Raw genomic sequence first — 17745 nt, forward strand, 5'->3', positions numbered from 1 at the left:
GTGCAGGGGGGGCTGCATTTCAGCCCCATGGAGCCCCTGCATCAGCTGGGGGGCTGGCCCAGACTCCAGGGTGCGTGGGAGGTGGAGGGGACCTCTCCAGTCCTGGCTGCTCTCCTGCCTAGGGAAGGCCCTGCTGTGAGGAGCTGGCTTTGAGGTCCTGGCAGTCTCCATGGCAACAGGCTGTGCCAGGCCGGGTCCTGCTTGCTGTGCTGAGGGACTCGGCCGGCGCCTGGCTCTGGCGCTGCCACGTCTCCAGGCTGGCGCTGAGTAGGGACCCCCGGCCGGCTCTCCTTTCTCCACCAGGGGCCGGCTGGGGGCAGCGGGGGCCGCGTTAGGTCTGCAAAGCTGCCAGTGCCAAGGCGATGAGGCCGGGCATGCTGCGGTACAGTGAGTCGCTCTCCAGCCCTACCAGGGCGGGGAAGGCAGTGGCTTTCCCGCCAACTGTGGCCCGGACCCGCGCCCTGTACAGCCCCTTGGCGTTCTTGGAGCCCAGGTCCACCAGGATCTGTGGGGAGAGAGGAACAGTGTGAGGGGGGGCGGGGGCGCAGAGCCGCGAGGGAGCCCCCAGCGGCACAGTGACCCGGGGCGGCAGGTGCTCCAGGCTGCACAACGCCTGGGCTGGCAGAACTGCCCTGAGCGTGAGCTGGGGACCTGCCTGCCTCTGGAAGCCGCCTGCCCCACTGCTGTGGGGTGCAGCTGGCTGACAGCCCCTGACGGGAGCTGGGCTCAAGGGCTCCTCTGAGGGGTGGCGCCTGCCCCACCCCTGGCAGTGGGGTTTGAACCCAGGCTGCACGGAGATAAAGGCTAAATGGCTCAGCCCCCAGCTGGCACCTGGAGCCGCCACCAGGAGGGGGACAGAGACCTTCCCCAACTAGGGGATGGGGCAGTGCTAAGGGGCATGGGGGGGCAATGTGGGGAGTGGGGAAATGGTTGGGTGGGTCTCTCATTGGCAGTAGCCCTTGCAGCCCAGCGGGGCCCAGTGGGAGCCAGGGTGTGGTGCTGGGGGCTGGCTCAATACCCCCAGCCCAGAGCAGTGGCCCCACGGCGGCCGGCCAGCTCCCTGCGTCCCCGCGGGGCATGGCTCACTCACCTCCTGGAAGGTCATGGCCAGGTCCCGCTCCGGCACCTGCAGGACCCAGCGGTAGAGCTCCCGCACGGCGTGTACCTGCAGCGCCGCCTCCTGCAGCCCTGGGCAGCCTGTGCCAAGGGGAGGAGGGGCAGTCAGAGCACTCCCCGAAATCCCCCGGCTGGTGGAGGGTCAGAGCGCCAGGAGCTGGTCCTACGGGCCTGTCCCCTGCCACCCAACTGCTGGCATTTCCCTGGCGCCTTTCATCTCAAAGGGGCCAAAAGGGCTTGACATGCTGTACTGGCTGGGCAAGGATCGCTGCAGCCACCTCTGGGGTGGGGGGTAGCCAGTGTGCACAGCAATGTCACACAGCCATTGGGTGGGGGGAGCAAAGACCCTGTTTCCAGCTAAGAGGGCAGGGGGGTTACCTGGCACATGGGGCCAGGGCACTGGGGTTAACAACCCCCTAGCCTGGCACAGCCCTACCCCTGGGGTCCTGACCCACGAGGGGGAACAGGTAAGCTTGGCCCCTGTATCCCTGGGCTGGAGAGGGCAAGGCCTGGAGGGGGCATCGGGCTCATCCGAGTGGCACGGGGCCCTGTGCGCTGAGCCCAGCTGCCAGGATGGGTGTAGGGGTGGGCTCAATATGGCTTTGTCCCAACAGGGCACGGTGGAGGCTAGGCACCTCTTGGCTGCAGCAGGGGTCCCAGTGCAACCCTCCCCCCCCCCCAGGCTAAGGGGGGGGGGAGCCTGGGCCCTGTGCCACACAACCGCTGTGGCAGGGGCATACCTCTGCGATCGCCTGGTCCCTCGTCACTGGGGAGGGCTCCCCCCAGCTCTCGCCTGGCCCGCAGGGACGGGCCCCCAGCAGCCGCAGATCCTGCCACAGAGAAAGAGAGAGAGGCTCCAACCACGCCGCGGGGAAAGGGCAGGCTCCCCCCGCCCCCATACGCTGCTAGTGCACCCCCAGCAACACAATGCAACGGCACCCTGAGCTGGCACTGGAGCACCCTAGACCATCTGAGGCCAGGCTGCACAGTCCAGGGCCAGGCCCCGTGGCATGAGGCAGGGCACTGCCATGGCAGATCTAACCGGGCACGGCTGTGCCTTGCACACCCTGCCCCCATGCGAGTAACTAGCTGGGGCGAGCACCCCAAGACATGCCCCCACCTCACCCCGCCGCAAGCACTTACGGTTCAGCGGGGAGGCAGCTCCCGGCAGGGGCCCTGCTTCTCGGGCCCCCAGCTCAGCCCGCAGCCGCTGGAGAAAGGCCCAGCCATGCCCCTTCAGCGCCTCCACTGCCCCCTCGGCCTGCTGAACCGGAGAGACGCAGGGAGTGAGCGGGGCTGCGTGAGCCGGGCCCGCCTGGGCCACGGGGAGCACCTGTCGGCAATGCCAGCGACACCGACCCCAGGTTGTGCTGGGCGCTATGGGAGCAGGGGGCTCCCTGCGGCTGTGGGGCCTGGGGGCTGGGCCAGGGACGTCAGGAAGGGGGTGGGGATGAAGGATGGGGCCTGTGCTGGGGATAGATGAGGTGGGGGGGAAGATGGGGTCAGGAAGGAGCTGTGGGGGTGGGGGAGTGTGGGGATCAGTGCTGAGGTCAGGCAGGGAGGGGGTGGATTGATGGGGTCCCAGGGTCAGGTGGGGGGTGCTGGGGTCAAGTGGGATTTACAGCTGTTCCTGCCCCAGGACTAGGGCCTCGGCAGCCTGGGGGGGCTGGATTTGGGGTCCAGCTGAGTGGGGGGGGCAGGTGCCCAGGGGCATCCTCAGGCTGCAGTGCTGCCCTCTTTGGAGAGGCTGGGGGTCCCCCTGCCCCAATCAGAGCCCCCGCCCCCTTACCTGCAGGAAGAGCTGCTCCTCCCCACGGAGTTGCCCAGCGGCCAGTGCAGGAGCTGGGGGGGCCATGTCGCCCCCAGCCATGGCGCTCAGCTTCCCCACCCAGTCCTCCAGCGTGGGGCCCATGGCCTGGAACAGCGCCAAGAAGGGTGGGGGCTGGGTCCTGCGACAAGGGGCAGGGTGAGGGGCAGGGAGATGCAGCCCTGCCACGGCCAGCAGCAGAGCATTGCGGGGGGGGGATGTCCCAGCAGCCCCTGGGATGCGCCAGACAGCACCAGCCCAGGGGACTGTAACCCTGCAGCCAAACCCTCTATTGCCCCCCCTTCAAGGCAATTCCACCCCCACACGCCCAGCCTGGTGGGACCGTGCCCGCCGCGGAGCCTGGCTCCTGTGGCCGGCTGGCTGTGCGGGGATGTCTGGGGTGAGGGAGGGGTGACACATGCCCCCTGGCACTGGCCTGAGCCCCACAGCCTGTCCCCCCTAAACCACAACAGGCCTCTTCCCCCCACAGCCCCTGATCCCGAGCCCCACGTCTGGTCCTGCCCTCCCGCCTTCCCCCACTCCCTCGCCCCATGGCTGGCACCTCTTCCCCCCTCCCTGATCTGACGCCGGGCCCCACCCAGCCCAGGGACTGGCTTTACCTGCTGGGGGCGCTCGGGAGCTCTTCAGGGCTTGCCTGCCCCTCGGCCCCCTGCCCTGGGGGGACGATACAGGTCAGTCTTGGCAGCAGGGAGGCGTGAGAGGGGCTGGCAGCGGGTGGGGCAAGTAGAGGCCATGCTGCCTTGGGCGTGTGCCAGGGAGCTGGCCTGGTGCCCCAGCACAGGCCCAGCCATGGGCTGAGACAGCCGGACGCTGTGGGGGTGGGGGGGCAGCCGGCTCCCGGAAAGACCCTGCACCCTGCAGCGCTGAGGAGGGACAGGAGGTGCCAGGCTATAGCTGAGGCAATTGGGGAGCCCATACAGGGAGTGCCTCAAAGCCCCCAGTGGAGGTTGGGGGTGGGCTCAAGGTTCCCTAAGCAGAGCGAGTGGGTCCCCCTATATCCCCGTGCGGGCACAGAGCTGGGATGTGGGGATCCAGAGGCAGGATATGGGGGGGTCTGGAGTCCCTGCCGTGGCAAGAGCGGGGGAGGTAGGAGACCCAGGGGGCAGGGGTCCCTGGTGTGGCCTGGGTGGGGGATGTGGGAGATCCAGGGGGATAGAAATAGAATAGAAAAATGGAGATATCCCATCTCCTAGAGCTGGAAGGAACCTTGAAAGGTCATTGAGTCCAGCCCCCTGCCTTCACTAGCAGGACCAAGTACTGATTTAGCCCCAGATCCCCAAGTGGCCCCCTCAAGGATTGAACTCACAACCCTAGGTTTAGCAGGCCAATGCTCAAACCACTGAGCTATCCCTCCCCCTGACATGGCCCGGGTGGGAGATTGGGATGGGGGGATGTGAGGGTCCCTGTCGTGGCCCGGCCGGGGGAGGTGGGAGATCCAGGGGGGTGGGGGTCCCTGGAGTGGCCCGGGTGGGAGATCTAGGGGATGGCAGATCTGTGGGGCAGGTACCTGCGGTGGCCCGGCGAGCCCGGACGGGGAAGAGGTGCCCGTAGAGCTGCTCCATGAAGCGGGGCAGGGTGTGGGTGAAGAAGGCGAAGTCCACCTGGTTTCGGAAGAACTCCTCGGCCCGGCGCAGGAAATCCAGCAGCATCTGGGCGTAGGAGCGCAGCTCTATGAGGAACGGGTGTGACGTTATGAGTGTAATGTAATATCTCATTGGAAGGTGACAGGGCCAGAAAGAGTTAATTACCTCCCAGACTGACCTGACCCGTGGCCGAACTTTAAAGACTAGTTAGGAAAATCTGTAAATGAATAGAGCTTTGAAATGCAGCATTGTTAGAGGTAGAAGGGTAGCTGTTTACTCAGGTCTTGGGATGTAAGCAAACAAGTCTTGTCTATTACTATGGCTTTGATTCAAAGATCAAAAAAGGAGTATTACCATTTAGGAAGACACTTGAGTGAAATAGTATTATTGGCTATGTCTCTTTGAATCATAGAATATCGGGGTTGGAAGGGACCTCAGGAGGTCATCTAGTCCAACTCCCTGCTCAAAGCAGGACCAAGCCCCAACTAAATCATTCCAGCCAGGGCTTTGTCAAGCCTGACCTTAAAAACCTTTGAAGATTGTGGTAACCTGTATCTGAACTGTTTAATGGATAAATTACCCTGTGCTAATTGCCATGATGTTTAGGAGAAGGAAAGTTAAGCCTATTGTTTTCTCAGGCCAAAAGGCTGCTGGTGATGTATAAAAATCCTGGGACACCGATCCTGCTTCATCTCAGATCTGCTTTGTCACCCTGAATATGGACATTGGACTATAACCTGTGGACTATTTCTAAAAGGACTTTTGGCAACTACCTGAACCTCAAGAATTGAACTCAAGTCTGTCTGTATATTGATCTTTTACCCAACACTCTCTCTCTTTTCTTTTTTAATAAATTTTAGTTTAGTTAATAAGAATTTGCTGTAAGCGTGTATTTTGGGTAAGATCTAACTTATCACTTGACCTGGCTCTGGGGTTTGGTCCTTTAGGATCAGGAGAACCTCTTTCTTTTACAGGTGTATTGGTTTTCATAACCAGTCATCTCCATAACGAGTGGCACTGGTGGTGATACTGGGAAACTGGAGTGTCTAAGGGAATTGCTTGTATGACTTTGTGACGAAGTGGGGGATTGTCTTGTTTTTTCCTTGTTTTTCCAATGGTTTGCATGCAGAGGGGGTGGGACTCAGTTTCCCTGGGTGTTACTGGTTTAATGAGGTGATGGGAGAGGGAGTTTGTTGTTACAAAGGACCAGCGAGGGAACTTGGGACCCCAGCCAATGGCCTGGAGAATGGACACCCCAGCGACTGGTGACCTGGTAACCCAGAGGCCCAGCTCAGGAGTCACAGCCGGTTCTGGCTGGGGGAGGACAATGGGTTGCGCAGAGAGGACCCCGGTGACCTGACCAGCCAGTTCCAGCCAGAGGGGGCCAGAGGACAGAAGTGAGGAGAGGAGGTCCAGGCGACCCTGTTTACCTGGAGAGAAGACAATGGACAGAGGCGGGGCTTGGGGCCGGTGATATCAGATGCCCAGCTGGGAAGCAGGGGGGCTCTGGGCTGGAGAAGGGGAGCAGGCAGAGCCCACCTGGATACAGGGGAGACTGGGATGTGCTGTGCTGAGGGAGGCCAGGCCTGAGGACCTGAGAGTTTCCTGTGCTGTGTTCAAATGCTCAATAAACCCTCCTGTTTTATGCTGGCTGAGAGTCACTCCGGTCTAGAGAACAGGGTTGTATCGTCCCCTTCAGGGGGTGGAGGCCCTGGGGATCCAGAGCGAGTGGACTCCCTGAGGGGGCCCACGGCAGAGACAGATGTGCTAAGGCTCAGAGAGGTGCGGCTTCAGGATGTGGAGGGGCTTAACCCCGAGAGAGAGTGGACCCCCGGGAAGGGCTGTCTCACTGAAAGGGGCACCCCCCACCCACGGACCGCACGGGGCCACGAGTGGGCACGACCTGTGAGTCCGTGACAGACTTATGGTTAGCCAGTGGGGTAAAACCAAAGTCTTCTCCGTTTGGCTGGTTTGGTTTGCCTTGGTGTGCAAAGCAACACGTCTTGGGCTGTCACTGCCCTGCTCTAAGCAATTTGTCCTGAATTGGTATCTCAGTGGTGTCCCGCCAGAGGCAGCATTGTTACAACCGGGATGTCCCCCAGTGCCCCCGGAGCCTGGGCCCACAGAGCAGCTGGCACTGCCCTCACTCAGCAAGGCCCTTGTCCCTTTAGCTGCGTGGCCTGGGCCTGGGGCACCCTGTGTGCCCTCCCTGTCCTGCTCAGCCCCTACAGCACGTTATCAGCCGCCCCATTAGCTATAGGACCACAATCTCACCCCCTGGCCCTGCTCTGCTCCCCCTGCCCTTCCCTCAGGCGGCCCCATCTGCAGGGTGGGAGCAACAGAGGGTAGCTCTGACCTCGGGGGGCAAGGGGTTGGTGCCAGGTTGTGGGCATAAGCTTGAGGCCTGACGAGTGCTGAGGGTCAGAGTCCCTGGGCCACGGATCACGCCAAGAGCTCAGGGTGTGTGTCCCAGGCCTCCCAGCCCGATGCCCCCCAGCCCACAGGCTCTGCGCCCTGGCAGCGCCCAGCCCCTCCCGGCCAGCACCACTCACCACATCTCCTCCTCTTCATCCTGCAGGTCTCCTCGGCGACCCGGGCACAGGCAGCCTGGCCTTGGGGCGGGGCGCACGACTGGGCATAGAAGGAGCACAGATGGGCGAGCTCAGCATGCTGGCGCTCGCCGGGCAGCTGGGATGCGGCCAGCAGCTCGAAGCAGGTGGGCTCTCTGCTCTCGGGTGATTCTGGGGAGGGCAAGGGGCTAGGTGACAGGGACAGAGAGAAAGGGCCACACCCCGGGCACCGCCCCACCCCTCCCCTGGGGGACCCTCGGATGCTGCCCCAGCCCTCCCCAGGGGGGACCCCTGGCACCACCCCCTGGGGGACTCCCGGGCGTTGCCCCACCACATCCTCCTATCCTGCTTACAGACACTCAGGTGTCCTAGTGGCTCAGTTCCCTGCCCTGGCACTGCCATCTGGGCCCCCTTCCCCCCTATGGCTGACGGTGCCCTGCAGTGCCCGGTCCCAGCTAGCCAATGCCCATTCCTCCATGAGGTTCAGGCTGCTCTGCCCTGGCACGTGCCCTCTGCAGCCCCTGCTACCGAGCCGGCCATGGCACTCACTGTCCATCTGGCAGCGGATCCAGTCGGTGAAGGCCGTCACGCGGGTGTACACGCCCGGCTTGCCCTGTTCCCCACAGCCGTCCCCCCACGACGTGATGCCGTACAGCACGGACTGCTGCGACCCGGACTCCTGGCAAGTCAGGGGCCCGCCCGAATCTCCCTGGGGGAGAAGCAGCCACAGGCTGGCACGAAGCATGGGCAGGGGTAGGCAAAGCAGGGACCAGCTCTAAGGTCCCCCAGGAGCACGTGGCCTAGGAAGCCCCTCTCCACCCAGCCCCATCCGGCCATTGGCCACTTTGGGTAGAGGGTAAACTGAGTCACGGAGCCGGGCAGGCCCTGGCCAGCAGCTGAGCCGGCAATAGGACCTAGGAGTCCTGGGCTCCTAAATGGTCAAGATTAAGGGAGCCCCCCTGCTCTGCCCTGCCCCAGCCAGGCAGCCCCCCCCGCCCCATGCCTGGCTCTGCCAGCAGGTCATGCCCAGTGGAGGGATTCCAGCCTGGTGTGTGCCAGCCCCAGCAGGCAGCAGCTCCGAGTGGTGGATCGCAGTGGCACCGCCGGCCTTGGGACTGGCTACTCCATGCCTGGCCCACTGGGGGGGGGCGCTCTGGGACCCCCCAGCCGTTACCTGGCAGGAGTCGATGCCGCCGGCCAAGTAGCCAGCGCAAAACATGGCATTGGTGAGCAGCTCCTTGCCCAGCGCGCTGCGGCAGGCATCCTGGCTCAGCACGGGCACCCGAGCCTCCATCACCACCTCGGCCGATGGCCCCTCTGCCAGGGCAAAGAGCAAGTCATGGGAGGGGGCTGCTGCCCCCACTGTGCCCCCCACCCCTGCGGTGCCTGGGCCTAGCGCCCGGGCAGCAGGGAGCCATCCCCGGCCCGTCTGCAGCGCCAGGGCCATCCCCGCTGCGGGCCAGGCTGATAGGAGCCGTGCTGGGGGCGCGAGGGCAGCACCCGGGGCTGGCCCAGGGCAGCACCTGGCTGCTGGGTTGGCTGAGATGCTGGATGCCCTGTCCCAGCTTTGGGGAGATGTCTGGGTCGCTGGGGCCCACTGGCCTCCAGAGGACGCTGCTCCGGCAGGGAAAGCGCCTGGACCAACCCCCACTGCCCTGGCAGGGGGCCCGCCAGCAGGGGGCGCAGGAGAGCGCTGGGCGGCACTGGCCCCGGCCCCGCCCCCCACCTACCTTGGTAGAGGGACCCCCAGCCGGCGATGTAGCAGGGCGTCCCTGGGCCGGGCTCCTCGGGACCGTCGGGCAGGCACACCGGGCTCAGCCGTGCCGAGGGGGCCACCGGGCGCCCCAGCTCCAGCAGCGCCATGTCGCTGTGGAAGGTCTTGGGGTTGAACTGTGGGGGAGAGGAGCAGGGGGTCAGGGAGTGGGGGGTGGTCAGGGTGCTGGGGGATTGGGATACTGGGGGCAGTTGGGGTCTCGGAGGGGCAGGGGGGACAGGTGGCACTCTGGGCACAGGCGCCTGGGGCAGGCAGGTGGGGGACATGCTGGGGGGCCCTCCTCTTACCTTGGGGTGGGTGATGATGCGGTTGACGGGCAGCACCTGCTCGCCCTCGTCCCACTTGGCGAGATCGTAGTCCCCCACCACCACCGTCCAGGCCAGCTCATTGCGGTTCCTGCGGGGGGGTGGAGCAGGGAATGAGGGGGGGCAGGCTGTGACGAAGTGGGACTGTTCTTAATGTTTCCTCTGAATACTGTGTGGGTGCCTCAGTTTCCCCTATGCATTTCTTAAGTCTCCAGTGTGCATAAATGGCCGACACTCTGTATCCTGGCAACAAATGGCCAGGGCCCTTCCCCCCTGCAAGGGAATAGCTAAAGGTGAACAAAAAGATCAGGTGACCTCCTGGCCCGGGAAAGAGACAAAGGCCAGAGAGGAGGGGCTGGAGGGGGTTTCAGTTTGGAGCTGGCTGGGGACGGGGAGTGAGTGCAGACGGGGTTGTCTGGCTCGCTGGGCCCCAGAATGGACCCGGCTGAGGGGTCCTGTTCTCTGTACCTACAAGCTCTGTTTTAGACCGTGTTCCTGTCATCTAATAAACCTCTGTTTTCCTGGCTGGCTGAGAGTCACGTCGGACTGCGAAGTGGGGGTGCAGGACCCTCTGGCTTCCCCAGGACCCCGCCTGGGCGGACTCGCAGTGGGAAACGCACGGAGGGGCAGAGGATGCTGAATGCTCCCAGGGGAGACCCAGGAGGTGAAGCCGTGTGAGCTTCTTGCCCTGAAGACGGTCTGCTCCGAGGGAGAGGAGGCTCCCCAAAGTCCTGACTGGCTTTGTGGGGAGCAGCTCCAGAGCATCGCCCGGGGACTCCGTGACACAGGCAGAGCCAGGCCCCCTCCTGCTCCCCCCACAGGGGATCTGGCCCCAGGCACCTCTGCCAGCTGGGCCCCTGGGGCTCCCCGCCCTGGGGCTCAGCTGCCCTGCGCCAGGCACCTTCCCCGCATCAGGGGGCAGCAGGGCTAGGCCCGAGCAGTGGCTGGGCAGGGTGGCGTGGTGAGGGGGAGGCTGCCCCATTGCCTTTGGGAGCCGAGCTGCACAGGGGCCGTGCCCTGTGGCTGGGGCAGCCCAGCCCGTCTCTGCCCTGGGCTGGCACCGGCCAGCTGCCCTCAGTGCTCCCATGGGAGATGCCCCCGCTCCGCGCCCCCTGGGACTAGCCCCAGCCATACCCGGCGAAGCAGTGTGCAGCCGTGAGGACCCAGGTGGCCCCCACCAGCACCCCGCCGCACATCAGCTCCCCGCCCAGCCGCACCGAGACCAGCCAGGGCCAGGCGCCCCGCGGGGCCACGCTGCCCCCCACGATCTTGCCCTTGGCTGCTGTGGCATTGGGTGCCACCACCCCCCGGCCACACGTCTCTGGGGAGGAAGAGAGAGAGAGAGAAGAGATCAGATGGGGGGGAGGGAGGAGGCTCCCCCACAGCTTTGCCAATGCCCCTCACTCCCAACCCGCAGCCCCCTGCCAGCCCAGCCCTGCCCACCCAGCTCTGCCAATGCCCCTCACTCCCGACCCGCAGCCCCCTGCTATCCTTGTGCTACATGTTTCATGAGACAAGAGGCTCAATTGGGCCCCAATATTCTTGGGTGCCACCAAGGGCCCAGCCTTGGGCCCCTCTCCAGGCCCAAACTAGGCGGGTTAGAGCGTCTGTTCCTTTAACAGGGCTCTGCAGGGCTGGGTCCAGCCTGGGGCTGGGAGCTGGAGTGGAACGGCCTGTCTGTGGAGCTGTCATGCTTCATGCCAGGAGTGCTTAATAACAAGGCATGTGTGTGTGTGCACGTCAGGGATGCACTGCACAATGCGTGTGTGTCTGTGCCGGGGATGCACTGCACGGTGCGTGTGTGTCTGTGCCGGGGATGCACTGCACGGTGCGTGTGTGCGCATGCCGGGGATGCACTGCACGGTGCGTGTGTGCGCATGCCGGGGATGCACTGCACGGTGCATGTGTGTCTGTGCCGGGGATGCACTGCACGGTGCGTGTGTGTCTGTGCCGGGGATGCACTGCACGGTGCGTGTGTGCGTGTGCCGGGGATGCACTGCACGGTGCGTGTGTGTCTGTGCCGGGGATGCACTGCACGGTGTGTGCGCATGTGGGCGGGATACTCACGCAGCTGTGTCCTGGGGCAGCTGCGGGCACCCCTACAGTCCTGCCAGTTGCCGACACCGACCTCGGTGCCCACGCAGGCAGCGAGGGCTGAGGGGTGGCGCTGTGGCCCCATGCAAGCTTGGCAGGGTGGGTAGAAGGTACGAGGAGCTCAGCAAGCTGTGCCCATCCAGGGTGAACCCAATGGGGCAGCTGCCCCTGCCCCCATGGGGCCTCTGCCCCATCGCCACGTGTCGCTGAAGCTGGGGCACATGGGAAGGCATGTCCCTGCCTGGCAGCAGGGCGATGCCCAGCCCTCGCTCCTGCACCCACCACACACCTGGGATGGGGTGTGGCCCCAAACCCCTTGAGCAGCTGCAGACTGACCTGGTGCCGGCTGGTCCGAGAGTCCGTTCATATCATCCATGTTGCTCTGCAGCCCTGCAGGGAGACGAGACCGGAGGGATGGGCCACGCTGCCGGGCACACATGCCACCTGCGTGCCAGGGCCTCCTGCACTCCCCACCCACCCCCCGGCTGGGCCCCTTCACAACCCCCCAGGGCTGCGGAAATCAGCCTCCTGCCCGGGCTGGGGTTTCCCTGCCATTTGGTGTTTGTTATTGTAGGGTCTCCTGAGAGCGTAGGGCAGCGCACACTGTTGTGTTATTGTAGGGTCTCCTGAGAGCGTGGGGGCTGCTCACAGTGGTTTGTGTATTGTAGGGTCTCCCAGGAGCGAAACCCAGCTACTCAGTGGGCTGGGGTCGTCCAATTGGGGAGGAGCTGTGACAGCCTGGGACCTAGAGGCTCCCTCGCTCTGTCCCATCTGTGGGTGGGGGCAGGGGGGTGTTTGCCCTGGCGCCATCCCTCTAGGAGGGGATGGGGCTGCGGGGCAGAGCAGTGGGCACCAGAGCCCAGTGCTGGGGCCTGATCTGGGCCTGTTTTCCCTGCACTGTGCACCGCGGGTCACTCGCCCAGCAGGATTGCCCAGTTGTCCGGGCTCCCTGTTTGTTATTGTAGGGTCTCCTGTGAGATCCCGCCATCAAACCAGCCCAAGCTGAGCCTAGCGCTGTGGGCGCAGCCCAAAGGGGCAGCGGAGAGCCCTGTGCTGCCCAGCAGCACCCCCTGTGGGTGCAGCTGAGGGTGGCGGCTGGCACAGCAGGCCAGGGGAGAGATGGGAGCCGAGCCACATTCGGCACCAGCTCCTGGGCTAGGGATGCTGTGGGGGGATGGGCTTAGCCCCAGTGGGTGACCCCCCTCCAGACCCTGCTATGAGGGGTTCCGGGCTGGGGCTGGCGTCACTTAGCCAGAGACCAGGTGGGCCATCCCCCTGCTTGGTGAACTCCACTGAGCTGCCGCATGAGGTTGGGCTTCACCCACCCACCCCGTGCCCCCGATCTGGGCTGGCACCTACTGCACTCCTGCAGGCGCAGCTGGCAGTGCCCAGCCATCAGCCGGACGCAGGCGTCAGGGCTCAGGGCGTCAGCGGGGCACAGGCGCTGGTAGGGGGCACACGCCTTGCTCAGTGCCCAGTTCCTCTCGGCCTGCTCCGGGGTAGCCTGGGCTTCTAGGACAGCCTGGCAGCTGGGCAGGGGAGCCAGAGGGGCCTCCGGGGCTGGGGAGAGAGGAGACAGGTCAGAGTGGAGCCCACTCCCCGCCCACAGGCTATGCACGGGGCCGGGCTATCAGCCAAGGGCACCATGCTGCCGAATTTCCTTCCTTACCCTCACGCCCTCCCTCCGGTTCTTCCCCCATAGTGCAGTCTGAACACCCATTGGATCGGCCCTTGTTTGTTATTGTAGGGTCTCTCGGGAGAGCTGGGCTGTGCATGTGCAGGTTTGTTATTGTAGGGTCTCTCAGGAGTGTAGGGCTGTCTGTGGGGGATGGTGCTGCCCACACAGGTTAGCCATCCTAGCCCCTGCGTGGTGTTACCAAGACAGCTGTGAGGCCGCCTGCGCTGGTTTGTTATTGTAGGGGCGCTCGCTGGAGCGAACAGGCTGTAGGCAACAGCAGGGCTACTGCTGCTCCGGCAGGTCACCCCAGCCTGCTCCACCAATGACCTCCCTGCCGTGGGGCTGCCACTGACCAGGGGACAGGCCATGGGGCCTCGTGCAGGAGCCCCCAGCCAGCCTGCGCTGCTGGTGTGCGTGGCCAGGCGAGCGGGCGGGGGGCTGGCACTCACGGGCACACTCCCCGCTCCGGTTGCCGCAGTCCCCAAAGAGGCAGGGCATGCATTCCCCACACTCCTGCAGCCGCCGCTCGTGCTCGGCCAGCGCCCCCTCCAGGGCCACCAGGGCGCTCTTCAGGGCGGCCTCTAGGACCAGCGTCCCCCGGCTGGACAGTGCTGCAGAGAGAGAGAGAGAGGAGCCTGGTCAGCCCTAGCCCATGGCCCTGACTGCCAGCCCCTTCGGCCTGGAGGGCGGCTCCAAGCCCCCTTGCCTCCCCTTGGGGCCGCTCTCGCTTCCACTGCACCTCAGCCACGCCCCCTCCCTACCCCAGGCCACGCCCCCCCCCAGGCAGGGGGATCCCAGAGCACAGTTCCACCCCTCTTCTCCCCATTGGGCCTCTATGTGACTGAGGCCCCGGAGTGCAGGGAAGAGACCAAAGCGGGACAATGCCAGGACGGAGCAGCCGGGGAGATCATAGAATATCAGGGTTGGAAGGGACCTCAGGAGGTCATCTAGTCCAACCCCCTGCTCAAAACAGGACCAAGCCCCAGACAGATTTTTGCCCTAGATCCCTAAATGGCCCCCTCAAAGATTGAACTCACAACTCTGGGTTTAGCAGGCCAATGCTCAAACCACTGAGCTATCCCTCCCCCCAATGTGGGGGTGAGCTGGGTCCTCCTGCCCGCCTCGGCCTCTCCTGCAGTAGCTGGCCCGGTCCAATCCTGCGCATGGGGATCCCTCTGCCTGGGATTGGCTCGCCCTGGGCGTGGGGCCTGTCTCTCCCCCTCGGGGCTCAGGTGATTGTGGCTGCTGTCCCCGCTGGGTGGGATCCCGTCCCATGCCTGGCGGTGAGGGGCAGCGGGTGATGGGAGCCCCCCCCACCGGCGCTCCAGGGCAATGGCATTCCAGCTGGCGAGCCAAGCAGGAGTCGTGAAGCCACGTGCCTCCCAGGCAGCAAGGAGCCAGCAAGGAGGGTCTTTCCCCTGTTGTGCCTGAGCCTCACAGAGCATGTGTGCAGAGCCACGCTGCCCCAGGGGGTCCCGAGGTGGGGCCCACCCTCACCCCGGGGCAAGCTGGCACACAGAGGGCGAAGGGGCTTGCCCATGGTCCCAGGTGGGCACGGGGCAAAGCAGAGAATAGGACCATGGAGTCCTGGCTCCCCCATGTGCATTGTGTGCATTGCAGGTCGGACACACAGGGCGCTCCCCTGCGGCAGGGCGCGGTGCCCGGGTTTCAGGCCAGCCACTTCCAGGCCTATAGAGGCTGAGTACCGAGTGCCAGGCTCTGGGCGTGGGGGAGAGCTGAGCTTGGGATCTGGTTCAGCCTGTCTGGGCACCCCCCGCCCCCCAAACGACAATGGGCTTGTCAGGGCTTCGCGCCACAACACGGGCGTGTGCTGGGCACCGGGCATGGCGCTTAGCACCCAGGGCCGGCTCCAGCATTTCTGCCGCCCCAAGCACAAAAAAAAAAAGCCGTGATCGGCGGCGGCAGTTCGGCGGCAGGTCCTTCGCTCCTAGAGGGAGTGAGGGACCTGCCGCCCCCGAATTGCCGCAGGTGCCGCCCCTCTCCCTTGGCCGCCCCAAGCACCTGCTTGTTAAGCTGGTGCCTGGAGCCGGCGCTGTTAGCAACCAGACTCACTGCAGGGAAGGCGCCCTGCCCCTCCAGCTGGGGTTGGATATGCGTTTGCACTGGAGGGGTGTTGCATTGGCAATGGGGTGTGTGCATTGGGGGGTTGTTTGCATGGGGGGGTGCCTTGGGGATTGCACTGAGGGGTGTGTGACGTTGTGCTGTCTATATGGTTTTATAAAAACATGATAATAAGTGAATATAATGTAACTGGGATATGCTTCATGCAAAAGGTCTCTTGTAAGGTATCATTACAAAGCTTATAATCTACTGAGTGTGGTCATCCTATTTGTATAAATGTACCACTCTTGTATCTAAAACTAGAAATATGAAATATAACTCTGAGGGCCTATTGTAATTATGCAAAGTGTGGGCCATTAATGGTGGTTTGGAATCTTAATAACTCCCATTAACCAGGACCATTGTCTGCAGATGGCTGTGTTTACCTGTGAGTCTTCCTGTATATGTGTGTGCTGGCAAGTGGGTAATGAAGTCTTGTGGAATCCATCTTTAACCTGGTGCTTTTCCAGTGGGGTGTGGGGGGGCAACCCAAAGGGACAAAGGGTTCCCACCTTATGCAAAAGATATATAAAGGGGTGGAAGAGAACAAAAAGAGGGAGAGGGGCCATCATGAAGAATCCCCTAGCTATCACCTGAGCTGGAACAAGAGCTGTACCAGGGGAAAGAATTGTGCCCAGGCCTGGAAGGTGTCCAGTCTGAGGAAAAAACTTACTGAAGCATCTCTGAGGGTGAGATGATCTGTATTCAGTTTGATTAGACATAGATTTGCGCATTTGATTTTATTTTGCTTGGTGACTTACTTCGTTCGGTCTGTTACTAATTGGAACTACTTAAATCCTACTTTCTGTATTTAATAAAATCACTTTTTACTTATTAATTAACTCAGAATATGTATTAATACCTGGGGGAGCAAACAACTGTGCATATCTCTCTATCAGTGCTATAGAGGGTGAACAATTTATGAGTTTACCCTGCATAAGCTTTATACAGGGTAAAACGGATTTATTTGGGTTTAGACCCCATTGGGAGTTGGGCATCTAAGTGCTATAGACAAGCACACTTCTGTGAGCTGTTTTCAGGTAAACCTGCAGCTTTGGGGCAAGTGATTCAGACCCTGGGTCTGTGTTGGAGCAGACGGGAGTGTCTGGCTCAGCAAGACAGGGTGCTGGAGTCCTGAGCTGGCAGGGAAAACAGAAATAGAAGTAGTTTTGGCACATCGGTTGGCAGCTCCCAAGGGGGTTTCTGTGATCCAACCCGTCACAGGATGCATGCATGTGTTTGCAGGGGGGTATTTGCATGGGGAGAGGGGTTGTGTTTGCATTGTGTGTGGTTGCATTAGCGGGTTGCATGAGTGGTGTTTGCATTGCGGGCTTGCTCTAGGGGGTGGCCTGCGTGTGTTTGTGGCAGTGAGAGTCCACTGCCTTTTACAGGGGCGCTCAGGTTCCCAGGAGCTACCTCAGAGCACGGCCCGGGACCCCAAGGGCCAATCCAAGGCTCCCCATGTGGGGCTCCGCCCGCCCCTTCGCCTGGGAATTCCCACCCAAGAAGCAAGGCAGGGTTTGGCTGCAGTGGCTGAGGTTCAGGGATGAGTCCACCCCGGACCTTGTATTTTCGATTACTCTGCAAAAGCCAACAGGTGCATGCAGGGTGGGGCCAGCTCCCTCCCCAACACATCTTCCCCTCGGCCCTTCCTGCTCCCAGCAGTGCCCCCCACGGGCCTGACCAGCCCCTGCAAAAAGCCCAGGGCGGTCACCATGAAACCCACCAGGATGGGAGCCCCGAGCCATTGCAACGAACCACACGGCCCCGGGGATCCCCGGGGGGGACCGCGAAGGGGTTTGCCCACTGTCCCAAATGAGCAGCAGACAAAGCTGGGAATATAGGACCCAGGGGTCCTGGCTCCCAGCTGCCCTGATCTAACCATTAGACCCTACTCCCCTCTCAGAGCCAGGAATGGGACCCAGGAGTCCTGATTCCCAGCCCCCCCCCCCCCGCTCTAACCACTAGACCTTACTCCCCTCCCAGAGCCAGGAACGGGACCCAGGAGTCCTGGTTCCCAGTCCCCCCGCTCTAACCATTAGACCCTACTCTCCTCCCAGAGCCAGGAACGGGACCCAGGAGTCCTGGTTCTCAGAACCACCCCCCCACACACACCCTTGGCAGCTGCACCAATCCTGTAAGCAAAGCCCCCGGGCAACAAACGAGCCCCTTGCCTGGAGCCTGGTTGCCCGGCGGGGCTCTGCCTGGGCTGAGCAGGGACTGGTGCCCCACTGGTGCCCGCACTCACCTTGCAGGACGCTGGCTGGCAACTGGTGAAGCTCCTTGCCCACGGGGGCGCCAGCCGTCAGCTGCAGGAGGCAGACCAGCGGCAGCAGCATGGTGTGGCAGGTGGGAGCGCTAGGCTGGTTCTGGGCCGGCTCTTCCCCTCTGCCTGCCTGGCCGCTGGGCCGGGAGCTGGGGTCCCCCCCTCGCTCCTCGTCTCCACCGCTGCGTGCTCTGGAGCTGACAGGGGAACAATGAGTCCCGGGGCGAATGGCGTTGTATATATACAGTGCCCCAGGGGGGGCCGGGGCCGCACTTTCCCATGCTGGGGGACACACAAACGGCTGAATTCATTAAGGCAGCGCCCGGCGGTGGTGCCAGGGCCCTGCCGTGGGGATGGGCCGGGAAGGTGCCGGTAAATGGGGGCGGGAGGGGAGCTGATCCACTTGGAAT

General features: G+C 63.3%; 1 protein-coding gene across 1 annotated transcript; it reads right to left on the bottom strand.

The window, feature by feature from the left end:
• Window positions 1–331: 331 nt before the first annotated feature.
• PRSS56 (serine protease 56) lies at window positions 332–17408 on the bottom strand. Its single transcript, XM_065411458.1, has 17 exons — window positions 17318–17408; window positions 13398–13559; window positions 12630–12830; window positions 11607–11660; window positions 10311–10497; window positions 9159–9267; window positions 8828–8987; window positions 8272–8414; window positions 7647–7806; window positions 7080–7268; window positions 4452–4613; window positions 3544–3598; window positions 2906–3065; window positions 2260–2380; window positions 1857–1946; window positions 1091–1197; window positions 332–505 (listed from the first exon to the last, which is right to left on the bottom strand). Exons 1-17 carry the CDS (start codon window positions 17406–17408, stop codon window positions 332–334), a joined length of 2325 nt encoding a protein of 774 aa, XP_065267530.1.
• Between the last annotated feature and the right edge of the window lie 337 nt (window positions 17409–17745).

This window comes from Emys orbicularis, chromosome 9 (assembly GCF_028017835.1).
Source record: "Emys orbicularis isolate rEmyOrb1 chromosome 9, rEmyOrb1.hap1, whole genome shotgun sequence".
NCBI lineage: Eukaryota > Metazoa > Chordata > Testudines > Emydidae > Emys > Emys orbicularis.